The sequence below is a fragment of the Heterocephalus glaber genome, unplaced genomic scaffold (assembly GCF_053883595.1).
Source record: "Heterocephalus glaber isolate CG9 unplaced genomic scaffold, H.glaber_assembly_v1.0 deba00001553, whole genome shotgun sequence".
Lineage (NCBI taxonomy): Eukaryota > Metazoa > Chordata > Mammalia > Rodentia > Bathyergidae > Heterocephalus > Heterocephalus glaber.
The window spans coordinates 12,104,924-12,121,809 of record NW_028258344.1 but is presented as its reverse complement, the minus strand read 5'-3'; the positions used below and the strand labels follow the sequence as shown (position 1 = coordinate 12,121,809).

Here is a 16,886-nt window from a genome sequence, read left to right as displayed (position 1 = left end):
GTGGGCCTGGCCACAAAGTAAGCATAGCACAAGAACCAGAAGAACAATAAAATTTGTGCCATAAATTAATTATGAATTAATTAATTCATCCTTGAGTTAGGAGTTTTTTAATTGAAAAGAAATTTTGAAACATTTATCATTTCAATAAATACCCTCAAGTCATCAGGCTCTCTTTTATGTGCCTGATATATATAAATTCTTTTAAATGCCTGGTATATATAAATTTATTAAGCCTAATAAATCTATGAAAAATATACTATTCATATTACCATCCTATAAATGAGGAAACTGAGGCAGAGAAATGGAGAGCAAGCTAATTGTCCAGAGTCACACAATTTGTAAGTGGCAAAGCTAGAATTCAGACCCAGGCTGTCTGGCTCTAGAATTCATCCTTGTCATCATTGCATTTTCTATAATCTAAGTATTATAGAATAATAACAAAAATAGCAACCACCAACATGATTAAATATTGATCAACAAGGAAGATGTAATTATCATTTTACTTTTACCAGTAAAGCAAGGACCAGAGAGGTTAAGGAACTTGCCCCAAATCACACAGACTAAATTTGATCCTATGGAGTCAGACTCCAAAGCCCATCAACCTATTTGCCTTTGTGCTAGGAAACACTGTTGCTTTGTTCATATTCTTGGTTTATTACTGCTTTCAGCCCCATCCCCTTAAAGCTATCCTAGGTTTTAATCTCCCTAAATAAGGCAATAACTTTATCATATTCTTCACCTTAACCAGAAACACACAAAGTAGAATTTTTGTCCTTAACTTTCTTCCAAGTCTTTGTATCATAAGTAATTATAAACTACAGTCACCCAAGTGTACTGTGAAGCACTAGAACTTATTCCTGCTATTTAGTCTTGATACCCATTATCCAACCTCTTTTTATCCACTTTCCCCACCACTATACTTCCCAACTTCTAGTAATCCTTATTCTATATTGAGACCATATTTTTTTAACCTCCACATATGAAAGAAAACATACAATAGTATCTTTGCGTCTGGCTTATTTCACGTAACATAATGTCCTCCGGTTTCATCTACTTTGCTGTGAATCACAGAGTTTAATTCTTCTTTATGCACCACATTGTATATACACCACATTTTCTTTATCCATCACTCACTGATGAACACCAAGGTTGATTTCATGTCTTAGCTGTGGTGAATGGTGTGCTACAGTAAAAATGGGAGTACAAGTATCTCTTTGGTATGCTAATCTCCTTTTCTTTGAATATGAACTATTGATTGACCATTTGTATTTCTTATTGTGATAAGCATCTCCTCAGATTATTTGCCCATTTTAAAAAATTGGATTACTTGTTCTTTGTTGCCAAGCTTTTGAGTTCTTTATTTATTCTAGATATTAATCCTTGTAAGATAAATTGCTATGAAATGTTTTCTCCCATTTTGTCTATTTACTTTGCTGTATAGAAGCCTCTTAGTTCAATATAATCCAATTTGTCTATTTTTGCTTTTATTCTCTGTGCTTTTAGGGTCATCTCTAAAAAATCATTGCCTATACTGATGTCTTGAAATATTTCCTCTATGTCTTCTTACAGTGACTTCATAGTTTCAGGCCTTACATTTTTGTTTTTGTACAGAGTGAGAAATAAGAGTTACGTTTCAATATTCTACATATGGACATCCAGTTTTCCTAGCATGATTTATTGAAAAGTCCTTTTCAATGTACGATTTTGATGCCTTTGTTGAAATCATTTGACTGTAGATGCCTAAATTTATTTCTGGAACTGCTCTTCTGTTTCTTCGGTATATATGTTTATTTTTACACCAGTACTAGGTTGTTTTAGTTACTATGATTCTATAGTATGTCTTGAAATAACATATTGTGATGCCTCCAGCTTTGTTCTTTTTTATTCAAAATTGCTTTAGCTAGCAGGGTCTTTTGCACTTCCATATGAATTTTACATTGTTTTTCTAGTTCTTTGAAGAATATCACTAGTGGTTTTCCATGTTTGCATTGAATCTATAAATTGCTTTAGGTAGTATAGACATTTTAATAATATTAATTCTACCTCATAAACAGAAATTTTTGTGTCTTCTTTAATTTTTTCATCAGCATTTTATAATTTTCATTGCAGAGATTTTTATTTTCTTGATTAAATTTATTCCTGGGTTGGTATATTGGTTTGTTTGCTTGTTTATTGTGCTACTAGAGATTGCACCCAGTGCCTCATGAATGCTAGGCGAGAACTCCTTCTCTGAACTAGCTCCTTCTCAGCTCCCTTTTCTCCTCCTCCTTTTTTGTAGCTATTGTGAATGGGATTGCTTTCATGGTTTGTTTCTCATCAAGTTGATGTTTGTGTTTATTTATTTTGTACTACTTGAGAGTAAACCCAGGGCCTTTGTACTGAGCTATATCACTGGCCCTTTTATAATTTTTATTTTGAAACAGCCTAGGCCTCCCAGACTACTGGGATTACTATCATGTACTGCCATACCTGGCTTTCAGTAAGTTTGTTATTAATGAACAAAAGTATTGCTAAGTTTTATATATTAATCTTTTCATTCTGCAACTCTACTGAATTCCTCTATAAACTCTAACAATCTTTTGGTGGATCTTTAGGTTTTTCTGTACATAGAATCATATCATATGCAAACAGATAATTTGACTTTTCCTTTTTCATTTGTCTGCCTTTTATTTCTTTCTCTCACTCACTTTCTCTGGCTGAGACTTCTAGTGATATACTGAATAAGGGTGGTGAGAATGGACACCTTTCTCTTGTTCCTTTTGTTAGAGGAAATCATTTCGGCTTTTCCTCATTTAGTGTGATATTGGCTGTGAGTTTGTCATATCTAGCCCTAATTATATTGAGATAACATTCTCTTATACTTAATTTGTTTACAGCTTTCATCATTTAGGGATGTTGAATTTTATCAAGTGCTTCTTCTATATCTATTGAAATGATCATATGATTTTTTATCCTTCATTATGTTGATTTTATGTATTAATTTTGTTGATTTTCATGTGTTGAACCAAACTTGCATCCTTGGAATAAATCTAACTTTATCATAATGAATGATTTTTCATTTACTGTTGAATTCTATTTGCTAGTACTTTGTTAGAACTTTTATGTATATGTTCATCAGGGATGTTGGTGTGTAGTTGTTGTGTGTGTGTGTATGTGTATGTGTGTGTGTCACTGTCTGGTTTTGGCATCGGGATAATGCTATCTTTATATAGCTTTTAACCTCATACTGTGTGCCAGACTCTGGTATGTGTTTTACTTCCATATTCCAATTAACCCTCCGCAAGAAACTCTAGGTAGGTTTTTTAAATCTTCACAAACAGATGAGAAAACTGAGGCTGAGAATTGTTAAAACCTCCACACAAGTCACTCAGCTGATATTGCCAGATCTTGAATTTCTGATTTTTCATATCCTTTTTTATTAGTTTCCCTTCAGGCCAACTGCTTTCTGTTTTGTCTTCCTTTTGGTACCAGGGATCAAACTCGGGACCTTGCACTAGGAAAGCAGGCACAGTGCCACTAGCAAAATCCCCGGCCCAGGCCAACTGCTTTCTGAAAACATTAGTTTCCTAGAAAGACTTCTTGAGGTCTTAAGGCTGTGTTACTTTCTTGAGGCTCTCTCTTTCTTGTGGGGAAGCTACTGTCTTCTATAGGGTAAGGATCCTTTTTTTTAGCATGTACTTCAGAAAATAGCACTCATCTCCAGTTTAGTAATTCACATTTTTTAGGTACTTGTGGCTCTCTATCCTCTGAATATAGGACAATTTTCTTGTATCCATTAACAGCAAACTGTTACCCTTAAAATAAAAAATCTGTCTTATAATTTTTTCTTTCCCTTCTTTCCTTAAATGGAAACAAAGTCTTTGTAAATAGGGATGGGTGGAGGGGGTGAAGGGAGCACAGGGAATGGGGAAAAAATAAGAACCAAGATACATCATGTACAGGTACAAGTACCCAATGATAAATCTAAACATACTGCATACCTAAAATGTACCAGTAAAAGAATTTAAGCAAAAAAAAAATCAAAACTCTGTCTCTGGCATGAGTTTAGAGGCAAGCCCTAAAGATGATTAAATGTTAGAAAATCTAATGTACAAAGAAAAGTGAAAGATAGCAGCACACTTTATCTTACAAAGGCAAGAAACCAGGCTTTCCTGAACAAGTAATGAAACAAGAAAAAAAATGAAACTGTGCTGCAATATAAAGAATTAAGAAAAATGTCTGACACTCTTGCTAAATGTGGATATCAGTTAAATTAGGGTGCTGTCAACTCTCCTCCTTTTGGAGACTTAAGACACATGCTTTAGACATATCTATTGCGGACAGTTTGGTGCAGTCCTAGATGTATCCTTGCCCAAGGGCTGACAGATGGATCAAATGACCTCTCAGCATCCATTACAGTCCCAATTTCTGTTTCTCTATGGTCATGGACTGGCTTGTTAGCTGAGTCAGATTTGCCCTTGCAAATTAGTGAAGGAGTCAGCTGCCTGAAAGAAAACAGATAAACTCTTATCCCAGAAATAAAACTCTGACTATCCTCTCCCAGATGAAACTATACCATGAAACATTTACTTTCTTGATCAAAAAAAGTATTTCTGGTCTTCAGCACTTCCCTACAGTGATACCTAAGAGAAGGTAAAGTAACAGACTTTATCAGATAAGGGCTTAGCAAACATCAAGGCCCTGCAGCAGGACCAAGAACCAAAGCAGGAAGAGAGATAGGGCCATAGGAATCAACTGTGCCTAACTGGACATGGTCTCTTAGCTCCTGCAGAAGATAAAGTGCTCCTTTCTCTCTGCTAAGTTCTTTTACACTCGATGGCAGAGCTTCTACCAGGAACAAACACTGACCAAGGCACTAGGAACACTAAAGTATGGCAAACAAACATGTCTCCTACTTTTCTACAAAATACTAAAAACATAGTGGATGTGTAGCAAACAACTACAAGGAAGAGGTCAACACTTAAGCACCAAATACTCGCTGAGTTGCTGATATTGTTTTTGGTTGTAACCAAATGCACAAATCCTTGGCCCTCATAGAGCTTGCATTCTGGTAAAAGAAAGGTAAGTAATAAAGAAATTGCAGGCATACTAGAAACTGTGGCAAGCAGACACACCCTACCTGCCAAAGCCTACCTGAGAAGAGAGGTTCTTACTGGCATGTGAAGACTGAATAGAAATTGTAGAAAGGTATGAGTTAATGGAGGAGAAGCTACCTGGAAAATGTTCCATTTAAAGTTGCCAAACATTGAACTGGTGATGGAGAGCATTGATAAAGCACTAGCCTAGCATATACAAGGACCTAGTTTTAATCCCCAGAACTGGAAAAAAAAAAAAAAGACCAGTGCTATCAATTTTCCTGTGTGATAGGATGAAGAATAATTTATATCTTTCTCTTTCTGACAGTTATTCAAATATTTATACAATAAATAACTTTAAAATGATATCAAAGTTATAATTAACACTACTTTACCTCGTTTTTACCATGTGGTTTTTAATGTATTGGTCTTCAAACTATCACTTGTGAATTAAGATCAAATTGTATGAGGGTATAATAAAATTTCAAGCTCAAATTCAAGATCAATTAGAAGTCTTACCCTCACATTGTAAACATTGAGTCTAATCCCACAAAAGTGTTTGGTGTTATTGTACTCAAATAAGATGATATGTGTGATGTTATGGCATGGATTTTCCCCCACCTACATTGAATGTGAATTACAGGTTTGTTCCTGTACTACAGGTGGACCTGTGGCAGCCCAGCAGTATCATCTATGTGTCAGAGGGGACAGTTACTGATGTCCATATTCCCCAAAATGCTTCCCAGGCTCTGTTAGCCTTCTTCCAGGAAGCCAACATCAAATACAAGTAAGCATTCCTTTTCACTTGCTACAAAATTTATTTGTACTAAATTGAACTGAATGACCATTACATTCAGATTATATATGTGCTTATGACAGAGTTTTCATTTTTAATTTTGAGAAAACTACACAAATATAGTCACCTTTGAAGAGCTTATTAGTCCAATGTGGGCTAGGAGCAGCAACATAAACATACCATTTCACTGTTGCCATTACAGGATCAGTGTCAACACATACTGCTTTCTGTGTGAAGAAGGGAGAGCAGCCTGGCAATGCCTAGTGGGTGATGGGAAGGCAGGGAAGGAAAAGGCTTTCTGCAGGAGCCATATCAGCCAGGATAAGGATGAGACTCAGAATCTGCAGGCAAAGGTGACAATGCAAGCAAAGGAAGAAGCAGCAGAGTGGTGGTGCAGTGTTACCGTGTACAAATGCAAGTTAGATTGGAGAAGAAAAGATACTGGAGAGGGAAGGGGAGGAAAACTGGTAGAAAGTCTTCTGAGCAAGAGAAGCAGCCCAGACCTTATCTTGTGAGTAGTGCTGCCTCTGTGGACAATATAAGCAGAAGACAGAGAAGTGAGTAGAAGGTCAGACCTGAGAGCAGACTACAACTCTTAGCTATTAGAATAAGGAGAGAGACAGAGAATAAGTACCACAAAATGATGTAGCATCAAGGACTGGGTCTTAGTTACTTTTCTTATCACTAGGACACAACAGCCAATACACACAAAAAAGAAAAAGAGGTTTATTTTGGCTCACAGTTTGTACAGATTTCAGTCCATACTTTGCTCTGGCTCCAAAGTAGGATAGCATAGCAGAGGGGCATAGCGGAGGAAAGCTGCTCATCTTAAGGCATCCAGAAAGCAGAGAAAGCATCAGTGGAGGAACTGGGTTGGGAGATATAGCCTTGGGCATCACAAAATATGTCTTCATCACTTTCCTTATCCCTGGGACAGTCTACTTGGAAGACTTAGGATTTGTGCCAGTAGGGAAAAATTGTGCCATGTCTTGAGGGAGACAATGCACAGGTGGAGGGGTGAGTTTGAACAGTAGGAACACCTCATCCTCTAAGACTGAAGAAGTAAATGTGTGTCCACTTAAGATTGTAAAGAGGAAAATGCACAGCTTGAAAGTGATAGCTGGTGATTTTCTCATTGGGGTAAGTAAGAATATCTGCCAAAAGTGAAAAAAAAAAACACCAGGTTTTGAAAAGTGGTGCCAAGAAAAAAACCAAGGTGAGAACCAATAAAACTAGTTGCTTCTGAGAAGAAAGAAGATAGCACTGATATAGAGTTGAGAATGTGTTGAATAGAAATATAGAATGATCAGATAAGTGAGAAAGTTGAAGCCCCAGGTACTCATGAAGTATGCATCTGTGGATCTCATTCAGATAAAGAGGGAAGAGCCCAGCCTGGGATTTAGTAAGTCTTGTCTCAAAAAGAATTTTTAGAAAAATTTTTAAATGCTGTGGATGTAGCTCAGCATGAAGATCTTGGGTGGCTCAAACATCACTACTGAAGAAAGAAGAAAGAATGGTGTGGAGGGAGGAATGGAGGGAGGGAGAGGAGAAAGGAGGGAAGAAAAGAAAAGGAAAAGGGAAAAAAGAAGGTCTAAATTACTAGGGAATGACCAGTACAGTCTTGAATCTCCTCTGTTAGTGACAAACGTAGAGGTAAAGAGTGTAGCCAAGAGTTAGAGAAAAGTAACAAGAGTTGTGTGACACTGAAGAAAGGATGACCTTTCCCAAAGTTAGAAGATCAGTGCAGAAGCAGAAATAAGGGTCCAGGAGACCAATGACCTCCCTCCCTTCGGGCCCATATTAGATAGGAAGAGAGTGTGGAGGTAGATGTTCACAAAAGAAAATGTGTCCATAAGAGTCAAATTTCCAGTTAGGCAAGAATATGAAAAGGAAGAGTTCTCTGAAAAGAGGAGGACATAGGAAGTTTGTTAACAATGGAAAAGGGCTTCCAGTGGCGACAGGGGAAAGGGATGGTGGAGAGAAGGAGGTTGGTGGAACATCCGGGAAGAAAAACAGTAGTGTGATGAATTAATGAAACAAAGAGTAATGGCTTTGAGAGAAGCTCAGCCGGTCCCAGCACCTGGAAGGAAGCTCCCCAGTTGCCATCCCAGGCTCCTAGGGCAGAGAAGGTGAGCCACGTGGGCACCAGAAGCACACCCTGCCCCCCCGTGGAAATGAGAAAACACATAAACAAGCCTCAAAAACAGACTTCCAGATCACCTACAGCAACCCCAAAGGGAAACGAGATGGAAAAATCTGTTACTCAACCACCTGGACTCTCTGAACTGGCAACAAAAGAGGATCTGGGAAAAATGAAATCAGAAATAATTACTCAGATAACAGCAAAGATTTTGCTCATGGTGCAAGACATGATTAATAAATCTAGAGAGGACACAGATTTAAAGACTAGAGGATCTGAGGAACATGATGGAATCCCACAATAGGAAACAAATGGAATCCACAAAACAGATACAAACAGATTTCCAAGAGATTAAAAACTCCACTGAAAGTCTGCGCAGCAGAATGAACCAATGTGAGGATAGAATTTCACATATAGAAGATAAGATTGCAATTAGTGAGGAGGAAAAGAAAAATTGCTTTAAAATTGTAAGGGAACATGAGAAATCAATCCAGCAGCTGCTAGATGATGCAAACAAGAATAACATAAGACTGATTGGAGTCAATGAAGAAAGAGGAGACAGTGCAGATGACGTAAAAAAACTGTTCACAGAAGTAATGGCAGAAAACTTCCCAAGCAGGGGAAAAGAACTTGACATACAGACAAATGAGACATACAGGACTCCAGCTAGCCTTAATCAAAAAAAATCTACACATAGGCATAAAATAGTTAGGATTCCAGAAATCCAACAGAAGAACAGAATTCTACAAGCAGTGAGAGAAAAGAAACAAATCACATACAAAGGAAAGCCCATCAGAATCACAGCAGACTTCTCAATGCAAACCCTCAAGGCAAGAAGAGCTTGGAGTGATATATTTCAAGCCCTAAAGGAAAACAGCCTCCAACCCAGACTGATGTACCCTGCAAAACTATCTTTCACAATTGATGGAGAAATAAGATACTCTCATGATAAAGAGCACCTCAGGAACTTCATGAATACCAAACCGGCACTCCAAAAAATTTTAGACAATGCCCTAGGAAAAGACAATGAGGATCACAACCCCAGAAAATCCAGCAGAATGAATCCATTGGACGTGACAAATTAAACGCAAAGGGGGAGAATGCAACAAAAAGAAAAAGTCATGACAAGGGTTTTAAAACTTTGAACTTCATCTCCCTAATGAGTGTGGAATTCAATCTTATTATTGTATTGATTAGTATTTTTCTGATTCTAGAGTTGCACACCATTCCTTGTGCTATACTGGCTATTTATCATCTTCTTATGTCTACATTTTAATTGGGTTGTCTATTAAAGAGCTGTAAGAGTTCTTTATATATTCTGGTCATAGATTATATACATTGTAAATATGGTCTGTTTAAGGACTGCTTTTCATTTTAATGATGTCATTTAAAGTTCTAAATATTGATGGAATCTCATTTATCAATTTTTGTCTTTTATACATCATGTCTTTTGTATCCTAGGTAGTTCTTGCCTACCCCGAATTCATAAATATTTTCCCTTATAATTTCTTCTTAAAGTTTCATACTTTTAGGCTTTCTTATTTAGGTTCATAGATCCCTTCAAGTTATTTTCATGTATGGAAAAAAAGGGTTGAGGTTAATTTTTTATATACAGATATCAGGTGTTCTAGTGCCGTTTGCTGCAAACACTATCTCTTCCTCAGCTCTTAAATTGAGTTTATATTCTATAAAATGCTAATGTTAAATAATCTTTCAAAACTCAGTGGACCATATATGTGGTTCTATTTCTAGATTCTCTGTTTTATTCAAATGATCTATATGTCTTTCCTTACGCCAACACTGCCTTGATTACTGTAGCTTTAGAAGAAGTTTTAAAATTAGGTACTAAACATCTTCCAACGCTGTTTTTGTTTTTGTTTTTAACTTTTCTAGGTCCCTTGTACTCCTACATAACTTTTAAATTTCAATATCCAATTCTTCATTTATAGCAAGTATACACAGATCTGAATTTTTATATATACCTTCTGTTTTCTAATCCTGCTAAATTCCAGTACAAGTTCTAGGGGCTCCTAGAGATTTCTTAGTATTTTCTCTGTAGATGATCATTTCATCTACATGTAAAGATTTTGCTTCTGCCATGCCAATCCTATCCTAGTTGTGTCATTTTATTGCCAGACTATTTTGGTGGGGCCTAGGTTTCAAAGTTTAATGTACAGATAAAGAGTAAGCATATCTGCCCTTGTTCCCCACTTTAGGGAGAAAGCATTGTATCATCTCCATTCATAGAAGGAGGTTTTTTGGAAGTACGGAGTACATGTCTTTGATCGGTTGAGAACGTTCTATTCTACTTCTAGTCTCCTGATAGCTTTTATCATGAGCAGCTATAGAATTTAGTCCAATACTCTTTCTCCAACTAGTGACAGGATCATATGGTTTTCTCCTTTCCTCTGTTAAAATGATGACCTTTGGGGGTGGATCTTCCAATGCTGAACCAACACTTCCATCCCTATAACAAAACCACTTTCTACATACTGCCAGATCTGACTTCTAATAGTTTTTTTGTTAAACAAATTTCTATCTATGTCCATACTTTTTTATTCTATTATCTTTATCCAGTTTTAGGATTAGCACAATGTTGAGTTCCTAAAATGAGGGGGGAAGTGTTCCTTCTTTTTTCTGCTTTAATTGTTTGATATAATTTATCAGTTAAAATGTTTATGAGCCTGCTGTTGTCACATAGGTAGGTTTTCAAGCTAGGAATATACTTTCTTTAATCGGTGCTATTCAAATTTTATATTTCCTCCAGAGTTAGTTTCATTAATTTGTCTTCCAAGGTACTTCTTAGAAGTTGTCAAATTTATTTCAAAAAAGATTTTTGTAATATGCTGTCTGTATCCTTTTAAATTCTGTAAAATCTGTGGTAATGTCTCCTAGATCTTGATATTGTAATTTTAAAAATGTATAACTGATATTGTGTAACAAGAAGAAAAGGTCTAAAAGAGCAGGGGAATTGGGAGGGGTAGGGGGAGGGAAAAAAGGGAAAGGAAAAAAATGTGGGAAGAGGAAAAAAATGGAAACAAGGTCTTTGCAAATAGGGAAGGGTGGAGGGGATGAAGGGAGGGCAAGAGAAGGGGAAAAAAAATAAGAACCAAGAGACTCATGTAATGCTACAAGATCCCAGTGATGAATGTGACTGTATTTTATACCTAAAATGTACCAATAAAGTTAATGGGGAAAAAAAAGTAATGGCTTATCTTTCATTGGGAATCCTAGAATTTCAGGGCTAAGAGGCATAACTGTAAATAATTATTCTTAACCACTCCAACATTTTAGCAGGTCATCATACTGTCAAAATTGGCAGATGGGTCAGCCTGAGTAAGCTGATGGCTCTGTGAGTCAACAGTGATAGCACTGGACTTTTTGGAAGCCTGGACCAAAAGGTGCAAAATGGCAGTGAGATCCTGGTCCACACAAATACTATCTTGTCAGAGAAAAATTTACAGCCTTATTAAAATACTGATCTGCTTTCTGTACAAACGTGTTTTAGCTGTGCTTCTAGACAGAATCACAGATGTGCATAAAACTATTTTTCATATTGGACACATTTTAGTCTTTGCTGTAGCTTTGAAGACGTGCTTTGATTTTCTGAATACTTGGCAAGAAAAAGCTTGGCAATTATATCTCTAGGTGCCCAGTAACAACTCACATGTTTTATTAATTATTGTTCAGTAGAAAAAAAATAATGCCAGTTACTTTAACAAGTCTCTATTTTCTGCCATTAAATATTGGTCATGTGGAACTGATATAGAGTAAAATATCACACTTTGTGTCACAGAGTATAGAGTCTTAAAAAAATGATTATTTTAAATCAGTTGCCTCCTCATGAAGAATAATCACTCAGAATTACTCATTTTGTTGCTCCCAAGATAATAACACATGAGAGTCAATTAAATTTCCCAGGCAGCGTAGGTAGAGATCATTTTCATTGACTTTTATTATTGTAGCCCCAGGTATTTTCAAAAGATTGTCATTTATTCTGTACAACTATGCATAATGTATCACTATAGTGATCTATAAAGTTGAGATAATGTGACCCCATGTGTCTGGGCCCTAGGTGATCAAGCCCTCTCCATGAGAAGACTCATTTTGCTGTTAAAAATTCAGTCATTTCAAAAATGCCTGCAAAAATTGGCAATGAAATTTCCATTTATGATGGTACTTCCTAACCTGGAAGCTTTGTGAAGGTAGTTTTGTAGTGAGTCCTGACATCACTTTGAAAGTTTTTAATAGCTGTACTCATTATTATAGGAATGTACCCAATTGGGGTAGGAATCTTAATCAACTGTAAGGAACTAGGAAAATACAACAGCTTAAAAGATCATTTTGGTGGGCTGGGGATTTAGCTCTGTGGTTCTGCCACCTGCCTTGCAAGTGCAAGGTCCTGAGTTCAATCCCTGGTACCAAAAATGGTAAATAAAAGATTTTGGTACTCTATTGCACAGTTTATCGCCAGTATACTGGTTTCCAGTCAACTAGGTGACAAAGAAAATGAGGCTGGGCCTCATTTTTCAATATAATCATTTTTAATTATAAGCTCAGCCTCTAAGAGCTTGTATCAGGGTACAGTCTAAGTGACTGAACCTGTATTAGCACCCTGGGGCGGCTGTAACATAATACCACAGACCTTTCAAACTGGACACTCAGAAGGAGATTTTTGTGAATATTGCTGATTTTGACAATTCTATCTACATTGTTTTTCTTTTGTTTCCTGGGAAAGAAAGAAGTAGCCTAGGAAAACATGCCTGAAGGTTGCCTACCATGATTGGAATGTGGAGACAGTTTACAACCACCTCATTCATAATCAAACCCATATTCTTCTGGACAGTTCAGATTCTCTTCTAATACAACAAAGTTTCGACATTGACATAGAACTCATTTGGCTTTAAGACCTGCCTCAGCAATATTGTAAAGTTCTTTAGCCTAGGCACCTAATCATGTAATTTCTTACCTTTGGGAAGAAAAAAATGCTAATACTGATGGTGTTTAGGCTGACAACTTAATGTTCCACTTACATTTTAAGCCACTGCAAGTAGCTGCCAAGAAAATTTACCAAGCTTTGTGCCACCTCACCTCATCTTGATTTCAAAACCATTTCCAATTTTAAAGTAGAAAATTGATTCAAAGAAAGAACAATAAGATAACGATCAACTCATTAGTGCTTTGTCTGCAGCAGGTACTCAATAAATAATAAGTAAGTCAAAAAGGACTGTCATATACCTACCATAACCCCAAGTAAATTTACTTCCTTCATGGAACAAAAAGTATGTATTCAGGTGACTCTAGATAATCTTTTTAATTAATTGGCTTATATAGATCAGCCTTGAAAGTCATTTAAAGATGCCATCACACCTTATTTTAACAGCACTTAAACCATCAAGCAACAAGTTCTTTGAAAGATAAAACATGACAGCAAAGCTTTTCAGCTACCTGCCAGCCCAGGAAAATCACTGAAGGGCTCTTTTACATTTTTAAATATTGCAAGTGAATGAAGTACCTTGTTACTTCACAGTGTTCTCATTAAGGTGATGTGAATATTGTGAAGACATCCTCTAGCTGTCACACTGAGAACACTGGTCACACTCCCTGCAACTGGTTCCACCCATTGAATGAGCTTGGCATTCCCTGCCCTGGCCTCCACCTCCAATTTACAATCCATTCATTTGACTAGCTGAGCCTCTCTTCTCTTGGCATTTTTGATGTAAGTTAGCAGCAAGATAACTTTTTCTAGCTCTGAGTACTTCAGTTGCCTCTTGAGAACTGTAGCTTCTATCCTTTCCCTTTTCTCTCTGAGTCTTGGCTCAGGTGTGCTGGATGATAACCTGAGGACAGTCTCTCTGTAAAGAAACATATGTGAATAGATAGAAGCAGCAGGACAGAGAATGAGGGAAGGGGCAGCTGAGGCTCAGTTTTCATTATGTCACACTGGACTTGGAGTCGTAAGAATATAGGTTCACACACCAAGTTCAAATTCTGGCTCTGCACTGGTCACTGGAATGACATTGGCAAATTTTTAACCCTCTTGAGTCTCAAGTTCCCCACTTATAAAAGGGAGATAATAATAGAATCTACCATATAGATTAACCAAGATTGTGTGCATGAAACGCACAGCATAGTGCCTCGCTCCTGGTAAGTAAATGTCAGGGCTTGTATTATCAGTGGTTGTAGCTACTCACTCAGTGGTAGCTATCAGTAGAGTACTATTATTTGAGGATATCTACCTATAATTTTACACTTTAAATTTACCATTTATTTAATAGCTTTTATCTCCTAAAAAAAGAACATTTTTCTCAACATTTGGTAATTTTAGAAATGTCAGTCTTGGCTGTCCTTTTTCCATTCACATGATGAAACACGGGGACACTTCTGTCTTACTTCTTTATTCCTGTCATATATGATTTTAGTTTTTGGAATTGTCTGATTTTCATATTAACTCAATTTACTTTTCATCATTTCTATTATTTCAAATCCAGGATCCTCATAGAAGATCTTCAGAAAGCACTGGAAAATGGAAGCAGCCTGCAAACCCAGAGAAATAGAAGATCCCTCCCTGAATATAATTACGAAGTTTATCACTCCTTAGAAGAAGTGTGTAATCAAAGGAGCTTTTCTATGTTTTTTTCACTAGTTCATCTTTGTTGTTTAGCTATCAGTATTGGGAAAGAAACATAAAGGCAGACAGTGGCTGTGGGAAGAAGACATATAACTCTTGCATGGCTTAGGCAGCTCAGTTCACACATCTCTTCCATTGAACCTTTTACTGCTACATAAGAAGTAGCAAAGCAATCTGAATTTCACCTGATTTGCCCCACCCAGCCCCACAAGGACATAGGAAATGCAATGGAATAATGAGGTAATGTTAAATTTATAACTGTAAACATTTTAACTGACAAGGCACAGAAAGTAGAGCTGGCCTGAGTGTCCGGGCAATGCTTTGGTTGAGGAACACAGTAGATTTTGATACTTACCCTGCACCTTGGCAAAGCTCCGACTTCCCAGAGGCCAAGCTTCATTAGTGGCACCTACAGACCTCTGAACATGCTGTTATTTGTTCTATCTAGAAAACTCACAGCAACCTCATCCTCACCACCACATCCTTCACTGTGCACCTGACAACAGCTTGCTAGTCTTCAAATATCAACTTAAGCAAGAAGGAAGATATTTCTACTCTCCCAGGCTGGGCAAACCCCTCTGCCCATCAACCCCTAATGTATCACCTAACTCCACACCACACAGAGATGATGCCTTTCACAGTTCTTAGTTATGTAATTGTATGATTATTCAACTAATGACCTTCTGTCCTAATAAGTTGCATGTTCCATGAGGGCAAACTATTTCTTCCTTGTTTATCACTGTATCCCAAGTGTCAGGCAAATAGTCCTCCAAATAGATAAGATAGACATTTTGTTGACAAAATAAACAAATCTGTATGTTTTTCATATTTCCCCTAATTTAAACAAGAGAATATTGTACCAGACACAAAATTAATGAGATCTTGTTATACTATTTAAAGTATTTTTGGTTCTTTTGGTGTCAACTCTCCTTTCAAAGTTGTTTTCACATATTTTATGTCTCAATATACTTAGAAACTTTAAATTAGAAGCAAGAAACAATTTTAGATACACTGGCACACAGAAGTACTATTAACATCCCTAGAAAAAACGTCCAATTTAAAAATATAATAGATATAGGTATGCATATATATGTATGTTCACATGCATGTATGTACCCTGCTCATTAGATTAAATAAGAACAGAACAAAAAGAAAATACAGGTACTTTCCAAAACTTTTTTTTCAGCACAGATCCTTTCACCTCTTAGAACAGTAGGACACTTTTGTGTTACTTCTTTATTCTTTACAAGGCTTTTAAGTCAAAAATGTCACCTTTCTTTCTAAGCACTTTATTCATCCGTCCCAAATACACCTTCTCCTGATGACAGATAAGTGTGTGCAAATGGATCAATGCAAATGTATCACTATCGCTGGAGTATACCCTCCAACTTGGGCTCAAAATAACCTTTAATTAAAAAAGATAATGCCTTTTCTTAGCATGTTTTGTTCACTGGCAAATTATAATACGTGGAATGTTCATACTTTCACATAGTTTAGATAGTTTTTTTGAAGGTTATTTTTCTTTTCCTCTTAACTACTTGTGGGAAAAATGGAAATAAATTTTCATTTTCAAAAAGAAACCAGACACATCAATTTTCTATAAAAAATTGTCATCAAGACATTAATGACATGTGTTAGAGGTTATGTTGTAAAGGGAGAAAATATAAAGATATAAACTACTATCTGTAAAGGTGGAAAATAAAGTGTAATTTTATGTCACAAAGAAAAAAAATAGAAAAAATTATTCCATTTTGTACTTTGTATATGCTCTTTGAAATCTGAGACTACTGTTATCCTGTTACCTTTTGTTTTCTAAAAATTCTATTATTGTAAGAGAGTACAACATGGTTTTTATTTATCTGCTTTTAGATTCAGAGTTGGATGCATCATCTCAATAAAACTCATTCAAGCCTCATTCACATGTTCTCCATTGGAAGATCATATGAAGGAAGATCTCTCTTTATTTTAAAGGTAAAAAGAACTTGTTAACTAAATATAAAATGTTTACCAGCATTTATCTTTTTCAACTTTGACTTACAGGGAGGAAACAAAATGATCTTTAATAGAGTCTCATGTAACATAGGATAATTTAAGGGGGAAAAAATCCCTCCAGTTTTTAAGCCATATTTTATTTTTGTCACTAAGTATTCCAGAGAATATTGTCTCTTATATATCCATATAGTTACTGACGCAAATCATTTGTAAGTTCGTACTACTTAAGAAGACCCAATGCAAAATTATACA

At 36.3% G+C, this 16,886-nt stretch overlaps 1 protein-coding gene and 1 pseudogene across 2 annotated transcripts in view; one reads left to right on the top strand and one right to left on the bottom strand.

The window, feature by feature from the left end:
- LOC147824140 (uncharacterized) overlaps positions 1–16,886 on the bottom strand; it is a 206,394-nt pseudogene that overhangs the window by 9,891 nt on the left and 179,617 nt on the right. The window lies entirely within an intron of this gene.
- Positions 1–16,886, top strand: part of Cpa6 (carboxypeptidase A6) — a 389,851-nt gene that overhangs the window by 265,126 nt on the left and 107,839 nt on the right. Inside the window, exons 3-5 of the mRNA XM_004842087.3 lie at positions 5,738–5,862; positions 14,503–14,617; positions 16,512–16,613. Coding sequence (XP_004842144.2) covers positions 5,738–5,862; positions 14,503–14,617; positions 16,512–16,613 — 342 coding nt within the window. The remainder of the gene's footprint in view (positions 1–5,737; positions 5,863–14,502; positions 14,618–16,511; positions 16,614–16,886) is intronic.